Source organism: Rana temporaria, chromosome 2 (genome assembly GCF_905171775.1).
Source record: "Rana temporaria chromosome 2, aRanTem1.1, whole genome shotgun sequence".
Taxonomy (NCBI): Eukaryota; Metazoa; Chordata; class Amphibia; order Anura; family Ranidae; genus Rana; species Rana temporaria.
In genome coordinates this window covers 16,938,654-16,952,615 of record NC_053490.1, presented here as the reverse complement: position 1 = coordinate 16,952,615, position 13,962 = coordinate 16,938,654, and the positions used below count along the sequence as shown (strand labels likewise).

Below are 13,962 nucleotides of genomic sequence, written 5' to 3'. Positions count from 1 at the left end.
GCCGCCCATCAGTGCCGCATATTAGTGCCCATCAATGCCACCACATCAGTGCCACCTCATCGGTGCCCATTAGTGCCGCCTTAGTGCCCGTCAGTGCAGTACTATCAGTGCCCATCAGTGAAGGAGAAAACTTACTTATTTACAATGTTTTATAACAGAAACAAAAAAATTTTTTTTTTTCTAAATTTTGATCTAATACCACCAAAAGAAAGCTCTATTTGTGGGAACAAAATTATTAAAATTTAGTTTGGGTACAGTGTAGCATGACCGCGCAATTGTCATTCAAAGTGCAACAGCACCGAAAGCTAAGAATTGGTCTGGGCAGGAAGGTGTATAAGTGCCCGGGATGGAAGTGGTTAAACAGGGCATATACTGTACTTAGCTGTCAAAAAAAACAAAAAAAACATGGGAGGGAAATACACAAAAAGTATAAATGTTCTGGGAAGCATGCAACAGACACCATACAAAGTAATAACAGGAGGCAGATACGTGTGGAAAGCTTCATTAAATAGTGCAGGGCTCGACAAATCCCGGGCGCCAGGTCGCCATGGCGACTAGAAATGGTGGAGAATTTCTGTGCAGATTGAGCAGCTGTCGGGTGAAGTAAAAACCCAGCACAGAAATGTCACCATTCTGTAAATCCTGGTACCTCTACAGTTCTTGGCCGTCTTGACACAGATGAGCCGCCGCTGCAGCCTGCCACTTAGTGACCTGCTACAAAGTTACAATACTGAAGTCTGATAACTGGAGAGGAGAGACTGAGGAAATGCTTCCTCCTTCCTGCAGCAGACTGATAACATCTCAAAGTCACTAAATGGAGAACAAGAGTCACTTCTCATACATGCTGTACGTTGGTACTGATACTCCTCTGATAACTATCAAGATGGCCGCCACCACCCCCACGGCTGGGCGGACCCAGGCTGAGGCCACTGTAAACATGGTAATGATCAGCTCTGGTGTTGGAGGACAGGAAACGCTCTATATTGGTGGCTGTATATAGTTCAGTCCTTATGGAGATTCTGATGTACTGGTTACATGATCCGTGACACCTGCTGCCTCCACAGGGACTGCACTCTCAGGATTGGCTCCCAGTGATAGATCCGGTTTGGATTCAGCCATCGCTTCCAATTCCTTGCTTTGCTTCTCCATGTCGTCCATCCTGCGCTGAACGACGGCCGGCATCAGTCCCACATACGCCGCCATTAGGCGGTGGTTGGAGCGGATGAATTTGGTGGCGCAGCTGTCCAGACATTTATCCTGCAAGGTGAGAGAGGACAGACAGATGAGGCACACTGTGCTGGTCACCACATCATCATCATCATCATCATCATCATCACATGCCTCACCATAATCATCATTATCTACCTTCTCCCGACCATAACCATCATACACCTCACCACTGTCACCATAATCATCATCCAACTTCCCTCACCAACCTCATTACATTTTGCCCCATGCCACCATCATCATATGCCTCCCCCTTGTTACCATGATCATCATCATCCTTTTTCAATACCACCATCATCCACCCCCCCCCCCCCCAACCATCATCATGCACCTCGCCAATGTCGCTCTCCCCCCACCACCATAATCATTGAGCCCTCCCCCCAAACCATCATCATCGCATGCCTTCTCCCACCACCATAATCATCCACTTCCTCCCCCAACCATCATCACCACCGAAAGATGCAGCGCTCTCAACAGACTATGACTAAGGCAGGGCCCGACAAGGCTACTAGAAATGGTGTCCTGGCGACTTGGCTTGGAAGGTGGGCTTTTTCTTTTGTGAGCTGGCGCCATCTGGTGGTGGCCGTTGGTATTACAAGTTATTACCACCAGATGTGAGCTGGCGCCATCTGGTGGTGGCCGTTGGTATTACAAGTTAAGCATTACAAGTTAAACAGCAATTCTAATGTAATTTTTCACTATTTTCACTGCCATCTTCTTCCCTCTAATTAGAACCCCCAAACATTATACAGGCATACCCCGCTTTAAGTACACTCACTTTACATACACTCGCGAGTAAGGACATACCTGTGAGTGTATGTAAAGTGCCCTACAAGTACTGTACAGACATTTTGCAGTCGCAGTAGAAGGAGCTGAAGCTCAGAGAGCATACCCCGCCCTGTTCCAGTGTGCCCCTGAGACCTCAACTACAGCTCCTGACCCCCCACTACACCCTAGAAGTGAAAAAATGTATTGTTTCACTTTAAGTACATTTTCGTTTTACATACATGCTCTGGTCCCATTGTGTACTTAAACGTGGGGTATGCCTGTATATATTTTTTTATCCCAACACCCTAGAGAATAAAATGGCGATCGTTGCAATACTTTCTGTCACACCGTATTTGCGCAGCGGTCTTACAAGCGCACTTTTTTGGGAAAAATTATTTTTTTTTAATTAAAAAATAAAACAGTAAAGTTATCCCCATTTTTTTTTTATATTATGAAAGATAATGTTACGCCGAGTAAATTCATACCCAACATGTCACGCTTCAAAATTGCGTCCGCTCGTGGAATGCCGACAAACTTTTACCCTTTAAAATCTTTATAGGCGACGTTTAAAAAAAATCTACAGGTTGCATGTTTTGAGTTACAGAGGAGGTCTAGGGCTAGAATTATTGCTCTCGCTCTACCAATCGCGGCGATACCTCACATGTGTGGTTTGAACACCGTTTACATATGCGGGCGCTGCTCACGTATGTGTTCGCTTCTGCGCGCAAGCTCGTCGGGACGGGGCGCGTTTTCTGGCTCCTAACTTTTTTAGCTGGCTCCTAGATTCCAAGCAAATTTGTCAAACCCTGGACTAAGGCTCACACCGAAACGTGTCAGCCGATTGCTTTTTAATGTTCAAAAGTAGCAAATACATTTTTGCATCAAGGACTTTGGAGTTGCCAGCTCCTCTGCGCCATCATCCTTTTTCGTCTAAACCAGGGCTCGTCAAATCCCGGTCGCCATGGCGACTAGAAATAGCGTCCTGGCGAGTGGGGTCTTGGCTTGGAAGGTGGACATGGGCAAAAAAAATAAAATTTTTGTTCCATAGGACCGGCGCTCCGAGGACTAGGCCGAAGCCGCGTCTAAAACATCCTGCCCACAGCTCGCCGCGATCCAGCTCGCTCGCGCCCTTTTCCCAGGATTGCGGCGAGCTGCGGACAGGATGTTTTAGGTGAGGCCGCGGCTTCGGCCTAGTCCTCGGAGTGCCGGTCCTATGGAACAAACATTTTTATTTTTTTGCCCATGTCCACCTTCCAAGCCAAGACCCCACTCGCCAGGACTCTATTTCTAGTCGCCATGGCGACCGGGATTTGACGAGCCCTGGTTTAGACGAAAAAGGATGATGGCGCAGAGGAGCTGGCAACTCCAAAGTCCTTGATGCAAAAATGAAATGTATTTGCTAAAGTCCGCAGAGCGCCTATTCCCCAGGATCGCGGCGGACAAGGCCGAAGCCGCGGCCTCGCCTAAAACATCCTGCCCGCAGCTCGCCGCGACCCTGGGAAAAGGCCGCGAGCGGCATTCGGCCTGATGCCGCTCGCGGCCTTTTCCCAGGATCGCGGTGAGCTGCAGGCAGGATGTTTTAGGCGAGGCCGCGGCTTCGGCCTAGTCCGCGGAGCGCCGGTCCTATGGGATGGAATGTACAATAAAAAAAAAATTTAGAAACTAAAACGGTAGTGCCAAGTGTTAATGCAAAGGCATTCGGAACTCGGCAACCCTATTTAGCAGTGCATGCAGAAAAATATCACCACCCCAGTACCAGAATTAGACATTTAATGTAAAATATATAATAAATAGTCTTTGAACAGTATTAATTCCAAGGGTGCCTTCTACAATCCTCCTCTGTCAGAATGTATATATACTACAGTCTCAAAGCTATTTTTTCTTAGTTGTACTGCAAGGTCTTCTGCCCTGGCCCAGCATGCATACTCACTGTTAACCATCCTCTGACAATTAAGAGTTCTACCCGGCGACAAACTTTTACCCTTTAAAATCTCCATAGGCGACGTTTAAAAAATTCTACAGGTTGCATGTTTTGAGTTACAGAGGGGGTCTAGGGCTAGAATTATTGCTCCCACTCTACCAATCGCGGCGATACCTCACATGTGTGGTTTGAATACCGTTTACATATGCGGGCGCTGCTCACGTATGTGTTCGCTTCTGCGCGAGAGCTCGGCACGCGTTTTTTGGCTCCTAACTTTTTAAGCTGGCTCCTAGATTCCAAGCAAATTTGTCAAACCCTGGTCTAAACATTATCATGTGCCTCCCTATTGCAGGGCTGTGGAGTCGGTAGATAAATGTTCCGACTCCTCAGTTTTATGTACTTCCGACTCCGACTCCTCTGTATTAATATGCGAATGTATTTTAATACATTCCTTGAGGGAAAGAAACGCAACCTACCACAGGACTACTGGCTGGGAAGCCAACAGTCTTCTGTATTGCACAGTTTAAACAAAAGACAAACACAATGAAAACAATCAAGTGGCTGGATAGTAGCAGCAGGCATAAACATCAGGAACAGGATCTTTACCAGTTCAAAAATACAAACCACATTATTTGGTTGTTTTAGAACAAAAACAAAGCTCATCTATAATGAACCAAAAACAAAATCTGTAAAACCTAGAAATGGTTTATATTAATCTTGAAATGTAGTTATAGGCTTAGCAAATGCAAATCAATGTAGAGTTCTAAGGAAGAGAATTGCCTCTGCCAGATCCTCTTTCATAGAGGCTCTTAAGTCAGACTTTATTATTTTTAGGGCTGAAAATAATCTTGCGACACTGACTTGGGTGGGTGGCATTGCAGTAACTATTCTGGCCACATCACTAACGATCTCTGGATAAACAAGGATGGCTTCTTCAACAGTAAGTTTTGATGAGCGATCATACTTTTCAACTTCTTTTAGTGCTTTATAAAACTCCTGTTGGAATTTTTTTATTTGGACACTTACTGGTTCTCTAACATGCGTTCCCTGTAAAAGCAGAACACAACACTATGGAAAGTATAAGTATTGCAGCTCCTAATTGTGCGTTGCGTGCCATATAGTGAAGCACATGAAAAGCATGCTTCTTCACGGTCACTTAACGTGTTCGTTTTGCGGTTACGTGAGGCACTGCATGCATTGGTCTTTATTCTTACAGTAGAGAAGTCATTAATTATAACTTTTTGTGAATTGGGACATTTAAACTTGCTTTTTTTTTTTTTAAATTCCAATCTAAATTTAGTAGGAGTCGGAGCATTGTTTGCCGACTCCGACTCCAGGTACCCAAAATTTCCCCCGACTCCTCGACTCCGACTCCACAGCCCTGCCCTATTGTCACCATATTCGTCCTCCCTATAATCATCCACCTTACCTCCATGCCACCAACATCATATACTACATCATGCACCACCGTTATCATCCACCCCCCCCGACTATCATCATCATATGCCTTCCGTCACCACCATAATCACCCCCCCACCAACTATCATCATATGCCTTCCTGCACGACTATCATCATTATTTACCGCCCCAGCATTATCATTACATGTCATCATCCACCTCCATTCCAAAGATATGCTGTAAGGTTAATTGGATGCGGTCTAAAATTGGCCCTAGTATATGAATGCGAGTTAGGGACCTTTGATTGTAAACTCCTTGAGGGAAGGGACTGATGTGAATGTACAACGTATTGTCATGTAAAAGCGCTGAGTAAATTGACAGCGCTATAAAAAGTACCTGAAAAAATAATAATAATCACCCCCATGCACAAAGCTGCAGTGTGTTCTGTTAGTAATGGGGGAAAAAAAACTGACAGCGAGAGAAAATCCAGGGCACCCATTGTGAACTTTTTGGAACTGCTATTTTCTTGGCTGTCTCTCACATGAATACTGTGAGGTTCGGAGCTACAAGATTCATACAGACCCAACTTGGTTGGGGGTCAGAGACTTGGAAAGTACTGAAGCCATTGATTTGGCATGACAGCCAGGCACATTTTCAGGAGAGGTCAGCAGTGGATGTCCTCTCAACCCTCAGCATTGGCTTTTTGAAGATCTAAATATGGTAGATGTGAATCCTTGAAGGAAGCCTGTACCTTAGAGCTAAGGGAGATGCCATCACCGAGTTCCTTCTGAAGAATTCTAGTTGCCTGGCTGTCCCTGCCTTCACTACAGGTGAAACGCAAAAAATTTGTGCAAAAGTTCATTTATTTCACTAATGCAGGGTTCGACAAATTTGCTTGGAATCTAGGAGCCAGCTAAAAAAGTTAGGAGCCAGAACAAGCTCGTGCGCAAAAAACGAACACATACGTGAGCAGCGCTCGCATATGTAAACGGTATTCAAACCGCACGTTAGGTATCGCCGCGATCGTTAAGAGCGAGAGCAATAATTCTAGCTCTAGACCTCCTCTAACTCAAAACATGCAACCTGTAGAATTTTTTTAAACGTCGCCTATGAAGATTTTAAAGGGTAAAAGTTTGTCGGCATTCCACGAGCGGACGCAATTTTGAAGCGTGACATGTTGGGCATCAATTTACTCGACGGAACATTATCTTTCACAATATTAAAAAAGAATTAGGACAACTTTACTGTGGTCTTATTTTTAAAATGAACAAAAAGTGTATTTTTTCCCAAAAAAAGTGCGCTTGTAAGGCCGCTGCGCAAATACGGCGTGACAGAAAGTATTGCAACGATCGCCATTTTATTCTCTAGGGTGTTAGAATAAAAAAAATATATATAATGTCTGGGGGTTCTAATTAGAGGGAAGGAGATGGCAGTGAAAAATTACACATTAAAACTGCTGTTTTACTTGTAATACCAACGGCCACCACCAGATGGCGTAGGTCACAGAAGGAAGCTTGGCACTTCACAAGGCTGCAAAGCCGCGGCCTCAATTACCGGCGGGCGCCAGTTCACAATTTCTTGTCACGATTGCGACCTGGCGCCCATATTTTGTCGAGCCCTGCACTAATGCAACTTAAAAGGTGAAACTAATATATGAGAGAGACTCATTACATGCAAAGCAAGATAGTTCACGCCGTGATTTGTCATCATTGTGATGATTATGGCTCACAGCTCATGAAAACCCCAAACCCACAATCTCAGAAAATTAGAATATTACATGCAATCAATAAAACAAGGATTGTACATAGAACAATATCGGACCTCTGAAAAGTAGAAGCATGCATATGTACTCAGTACTTGGTTTGGGCCCCTCAATGTGGCGTGGCATGGAAGCGATCAGCCTGTGGCACTGCTGAGGTGTTATGGAAGACCAGGATGCTTCAATAGCGGCCTTCAGCTCTTCTGCATTGTTGGGTCTTATGTTTCTTCTTTCTCTTGGCAATGCCCCATAGATTCTCTATCATAGATTCTCTATGGGGTTCAGGTCAGACGATTTTGCTGGCCAATCAAGCACAGTAATCCCACGGTCATTGAACCAGGTTTTGGTACTTTTGGCAGTGTGGGGGAGGTGCCAAGTCCTGCTGGAAAATGAAGTCAGCATCCCTATAGAGCTCGTCTGCTGAATGAAGCATGAAGTGCTCCAAAATCTCCTGGTAGACGGCTGTGGTGACCCCGGACTTAATGAAGCTCAGTGGACCAACACCAGCAGATGACACGGCTCCCCAAATCACCACAGACTGTGGAAACTTCACACTGGACGTCAAGCATCTTGCAGTGTGCGCCCCTCCATTCTTCCTCCATACTCCGGATCCTTGGTTTCCAAATGAGATACACAATTTGCTCTCATCAGAAAAGAGGACTTTGGACCTCTGAGCACCAGACCAGGTGTGTTTTTCTTTAGCCCAGGTAAGACACTTCTGACGTTGTTTGTTGTTCAGGAGGCTTGACAAGAGGAATACGACATTTGAAGCCCATGTCCAGGATCCGTCTGTGTGTGGTTCTCTTGATGCACTGACTCCAGCCTCAGTCCACTCCTTGTGAAAGTCCCCGACACTTCTGAATGGCCTTTTCCTGACAATCCTCTCCAGGCTGCGGTCATCCCTGCTGCTTGTGCACCTTTTTCTTCCACATAACTTTCTATTAATGTGCTTTGATACAGCACTTTGGGAACATCCAACTTCTTTTTCAATTACCTTTCAAGGCTTTCCCTCCTTATGGAGAGTGTCAATGATGTTTTTCTGCACAGCAGTCTTTCCCATGATTGTGATTCCTACTGAACCAGACTGAGAGACCATTTAAAGGCTCAGGAACCCTTTGCAGGTGTTATGGCTTAATTAGCTGATTAGAGGGGGGACACTTTCAGCCTAGAATATTGCACCTTTTCACAATATTCTAATTTTCCAAGATTGTGGATTTGGGGTTTTCATGAGCTATAAGCCATAATCATCACAATTATGACAAATCACGGCTTGAACTATCTTGCTTTGCATGTAATGAGTCTCTCTCATATATTAGTTTAACCTTTTAAGTTAAATTAGTGAAATAAATGAACTTTTGCACAATATTCAAATTTTTGGAGTTTGACCTGTATTTCCAGAGACGCTGACCTGAAATGAGTGTGCAGCCAGTCAGACGTACGTCAGCATGGCTTACATTTGTTGGGAGAGTGTCTCAGAAAATACTAAAACTCGTGGATCGGTATTACAGCCGGTTATCCAGTTTTCTGTCAAAATAGCCAATTGATCAAGATCTCCAATCACGTCACTTTCAGTTACGGTAAACCATCAGTAATTGGAGATTTCAGTGACTAGCCATTTTGACACAACACCGGCAAGCGTGTACACTCCGGTACACAACGACTTTGCTGTTGTGAGGAAAAAGTTGTCGCCGCTGTGAAGACGGCCATTTTGTTGGTTAGTATCGCAGCGGACTAACAATATCCGCTCATAATACCGTGTACCGGAATGTATATGGTTGCCGGTGTTGTGTCCAAACAACAAGTTGTCGAAATCTCCAATTACTGTCAGTTTACAGTAACAGGAAGTGAGTGGAGATCTTGATGAATTGGCCATTTGACAGAACACCGGCATTCGCAGAGCCAGCAATGACAACCTCCACATTTCTAGACTCCAATTTGCATTTCTAGATGGAGTAGGGAACAGTCAGGACCTTCTGTCCCACGAATAGGGATTGAGAGGAAATCCCCATTTAGTTGTCTCCAGCAGAAGATCCCCCCTTACTTCATGTTCTGGTGACACAAAAAACCTGACAGCAGAAATGTGGCAAGTGGTAAATAGCACAGAGATCTGCCAGCATGCTGGATGGCAATATAGAAGAAGGAAGAGGAGTTGTGAAATGATCTGATGTCACCCATGGTGTGCCCCCTTCCAGTGACTCATCTCCATGAAGGACAAAGCCCTAAGTGCACACAGGACAATGATATGTCCCATTATGGTGGGACGGTGCCTCATACCTCATCCATGGTCAGAGATCTGTAGTTGAGGTTCTTGGCGCAGCGGGTGAAGCACATCTCAGTCATCTTGTTATAAACCATCAGAAAGTCCCGCAACTGTCATAAAGAACAGAATGGCATATATATATTAGTATGGGTCACCAACCAACTACCTCTCACGCAATTTAATTGGCCGCCCCTATTTTGAGGGCCCTTCACTGCCCACCCGCCTAATCCCCAACTCTCTTGTCACAACCTGCCACCAAATGTTCCCCCCACATCTGTCTTGGTGACTTCCACTTGTTGCTAGCCTTCACTTCCTGTCACTGGCCAACCTCCTGACCTGGATACTCCTCACATCCTGTCACTGGCCAACCTCCTGACCTGGCTACTCCTCACTTCCTGTCACTGGCCAACCTCCTGACCTGGATACTCCTCACTTCCTGTCACTGGCCAACCTCCTGACCTGGATACTCCTCACTTCCTGTCACTGGCCAACCTCCTGACCTGGATACTCCTCACTTCCTGTCACTGGCCAACCTCCTGACCTGGCTACTCCTCACTTCCTGTCACTGGCCAACCTCCTGACCTGGATACTCCTCACTTCCTGTCACTGGCCAACCTCCTGACCTGGATACTCCTCACTTCCTGTCACTGGCCAACCTCCTGACCTGGATACTCCTCACTTCCTGTCACTGGCCAACCTCCTGACCTGGATACTCCTCACTTCCTGTCACTGGCCAACCTCCTGACCTGGATACTCCTCACTTCCTGTCACTGGCCAACCTCCTGACCTGGATACTCCTCACTTCCTGTCACTGGCCAACCTCCTGACCTGCATACTCCTCACTTCCTGTCACTGGCCAACCTCTGGACCTGGATACTCCTCACTTCCTGTCACTGGCCAACCTCCTGACCTGGATACTCCTCACTTCCTGTCACTGGCCAACCTCTGGACCTGGATACTCCTCACTTCCTGTCACTGGCCAACCTCCTGACCTGCATACTCCTCACTTCCTGTCACTGGCCAACCTCCTGACCTGGATACTCCTCACTTCCTGTCACTGGCCAACCTCCTGACCTGGATACTCCTCACTTCCTGTCACTGGCCAACCTCCTGACCTGGATACTCCTCACTTCCTGTCACTGGCCAACCTCCTCACCTGGATAATCCTCACTTCCTGTCACTGGCCAACCTCCTGACCTGGATACTCCTCACTCCCTGTCACTGGCCAACCTCCTCACCTGGATAATCCTCACTTCCTGTCACTGGCCAACCTCCTGACCTGGATACTCCTCACTTCCTGTCACTGGCCAACCTCCTGACATGGATACTCCTCACTCCCTGTCACTGGCCAACCTCCTCACCTGGATAATCCTCACTTCCTGTCACTGGCCAACCTCCTGACCTGGATAATCCTCACTTCCTGTCACTGGCCAACCTCCTGACCTGGATAATCTTTACTTCCTGTCACTGGCCAACCTCCTGACCTGGATAATCCTCACTTCCTGTCACTGGCCAACCTCCTGACATGGATACTCCTCACTCCCTGTCACTGGCCAACCTCCTGACCTGGATACTCCTCACTCCCTGTCACTGGCCAACCTCCTGACCTGGATACTCCTCACTTCCTGTCACTGGCCAACCTCCTGACCTGGATACTCCTCACTTCCTGTCACTGGCCAACCTCCTGACCTGGATACTCCTCACTTCCTGTCACTGGCCAACCTCCTGACCTGCATACTCCTCACTTCCTGTCACTGGCCAACCTCCTGACCTGCATACTCCTCACTTCCTGTCACTGACCAACCTCCTGACCTGCATACTCCACACTTCCTGTCACTGGCCAACCTCCTGACCTGCATACTCCACACTTCCTGTCACTGGCCAACCTCCTGACCTGGATACTCCTCACATCCTGTCACTGGCCAACCTCCTGACCTGGATACTCCTCACTTCCTGTCACTGGCCAACCTCCTGACATGGATACTCCTCACTTCCTGTCACTGGCCAACCTCCTGACCTGGATAGATACTCCACACTTCCTGTCACTGGCCAACCTCCTGACCTGGATACTCACTTCCTGTCACTGGCCAACCTCCTGACCTGGATACTCCTCACTTCCTGTCACTGGCCAACCTCCTGACCTGGATACTCACTTCCTGTCACTGGCCAACCTCCTGACCTGGATACTCCTCACTTCCTGTCACTGGCCAACCTCCTGACCTGGATACTCCTTACTTCCTGTCACTGGCCAACCTCCTGACCTGCATACTCCTCACTTCCTGTCACTAACCAACCTCCTGACCTGGATACTCCTCACATCCTGTCACTGGCCAACCTCCTGACCTGGATACTCCTCACTTCCTGTCACTGGCCAACCTCCTGACCTGCATACTCCTCACTTCCTGTCACTGACCAACCTCCTGACCTGCATACTCCACACTTCCTGTCACTGGCCAACCTCCTGACCTGCATACTCCACACTTCCTGTCACTGGCCAACCTCCTGACCTGGATACTCCTCACTTCCTGTCACTGGCCAACCTCCTGACCTGGATACTCCTCACTTCCTGTCACTGGCCAACCTCCTGACCTGGATACTCCTCACATCCTGTCACTGGCCAACCTCCTGACCTGGATACTCCTTAGTTCCTGTCACTGGCCAACCTCCTGACCTGGATACTCCTCACTTCCTGTCACTGGCCAACCTCCTGACCTGGATACTCCTCACTTTCTGTCACTGGCCAACCTCCTGACCTGGATACTCCTCACTCCCTGTCACTGGCCAACCTCCTGACCTGCATACTCCTCACTTCCTGTCACTGGCCAACCTCCTGACCTGGATACCCCTCACTTCCTGTCACTGGCCAACCTCCTGACATGGATACTCCTCACTTCCTGTCACTGGCCAACCTCCTGACATGGATACTCCACACTTCCTGTCACTGGCCAACCTCCTGACCTGGATACCCCTCACTTCCTGTCACTGGCCAACCTCCTGACATGGATACTCCTCACTTCCTGTCACTGGCCAACCTCCTGACCTGGATACTCCTCACTTCCTGTCACTGGCCAACCTCCTGACCTGGATACTCCTCACTTCCTGTCACTGGCCAACCTCCTGACCTGGATACTCCTCACTCCCTGTCACTGGCCAACCTCCTGACCTGGATACTCCTCACTTCCTGTCACTGGCCAACCTCCTGACCTGGATACTCCTCACTTCCTGTCACTGGCCAACCTCCTGACCTGGATACTCCTCACTTCCTGTCAATGTGACACCGACTTTTAACCCCCCCCATCCTGGACACCCCTCACTTCCTGTCTCTGACACCCATCTTCCCTATCCCACTTCCTGCCCAACCTCTAACCTGCTTACTCCTCACTTCCTGTCTCTGTGACACCCTCCTTCCCCCACTCACTTCCTGCCTCTGTGACACCATCCTTTCCACACTCACTTCCTGTCACTACCCAACCTGGACACCCCTCTCTTCCTATCTCTGTGACACCCACCTTCCCCCATTCCTCACTTCCTATCAATAGCCTAATCTTCTGACCCCCAACCTGGACACCCCTCTGCCCTCCCCAGTTCCTGTTACTGCCCAAACCTGGACACCCCTCACTTCCTGTCTCTGTGATACCCATCTGCCCACCCCCACTTCCTGTCACTGCCCAACCTGGATACCCCTCACTTCCTGTCTGTGACACTCACATGCCCTCCCCCACTTACTGTCACTGCCCAACCTGGACAAACCCTCACTTCCTGTCTGTGACATCCACCTGCCCTCCCCAGTTCCTGTCACGGCCCAACCTGGACACCCCTTACTTCCTGTCAATGGGACACCCACTTGCTCCCCCCAATCCTGGACACCCCTCACCTCCTGTCTCTGTGACACCCACCTGCCCTCCCCCACTTCCTGTCACTCTCCAACCAGGACACCCCTCACTTCCTGTCTCTGTGACACCCATCTGCCCTCCCCCTCTTCCTGTCACTGCACAACCTCCTGATCCTCACTTCCTGTCCCTGTGACACCCCCAGTTTTGCAGGCCATTTTCCAATACCCCAGGGATTATCTCAGAGGCGGTGGCCCTTCTCCTGGAAATGCTTGTTGCCTGGTTTGTCACACTGATTAGGACACATCACCATTCCTGATCTGTAGCTCTGTCCCCAGTCAGTGACTCAGTGCTGAAGACAGAGGATGTGGTGATGGAGTACACAGTACAAGGTCAGCCATTGATCGTACTGAAAATGCTGTTTCCCTGGCTAAGGGGGGAACCCGCTTTCCTACACTGAGCTATCCCTTGGATCCCTCCACACACAACTCGGCCGAGGCCTTTACACTCACATTACGGAGCTGCTGCTGATCCTCTCCCGCCATGATCTCCGCTCTCCACCCGTGTGACCTCCCGGCGCCGCCATCTTCCCGGAGACCACTTCCGGCCGCCATATTTTCGAAGACCACTTCTGGACTGGCTATAATCCAGGCCCTTTTGCTGAATAATTTAGTCGCTAATATTCTTCTAAACACAATTCTAGACCAGGTCCCGTCGCTATCTTTCCTAAAACCACTTCGGTAGACAGCCAGATTGCAGGGGAACTTCCGGCACTGCCAATCACAATATGGCGGCTGTC

At 48.3% G+C, this 13,962-nt stretch overlaps 1 protein-coding gene across 1 annotated transcript; it reads right to left on the bottom strand.

The window, feature by feature from the left end:
• Positions 1 to 486: 486 nt before the first annotated feature.
• TIMM10B (translocase of inner mitochondrial membrane 10B) lies at positions 487 to 13,908 on the bottom strand. Its single transcript, XM_040339910.1, has 3 exons — positions 13,676 to 13,908; positions 9,348 to 9,443; positions 487 to 1,257 (listed from the first exon to the last, which is right to left on the bottom strand). Exons 1-3 carry the CDS (start codon positions 13,775 to 13,777, stop codon positions 1,009 to 1,011), a joined length of 447 nt encoding a protein of 148 aa, XP_040195844.1. The 5' UTR covers positions 13,778 to 13,908; the 3' UTR covers positions 487 to 1,008.
• Positions 13,909 to 13,962: the final 54 nt, after the last annotated feature.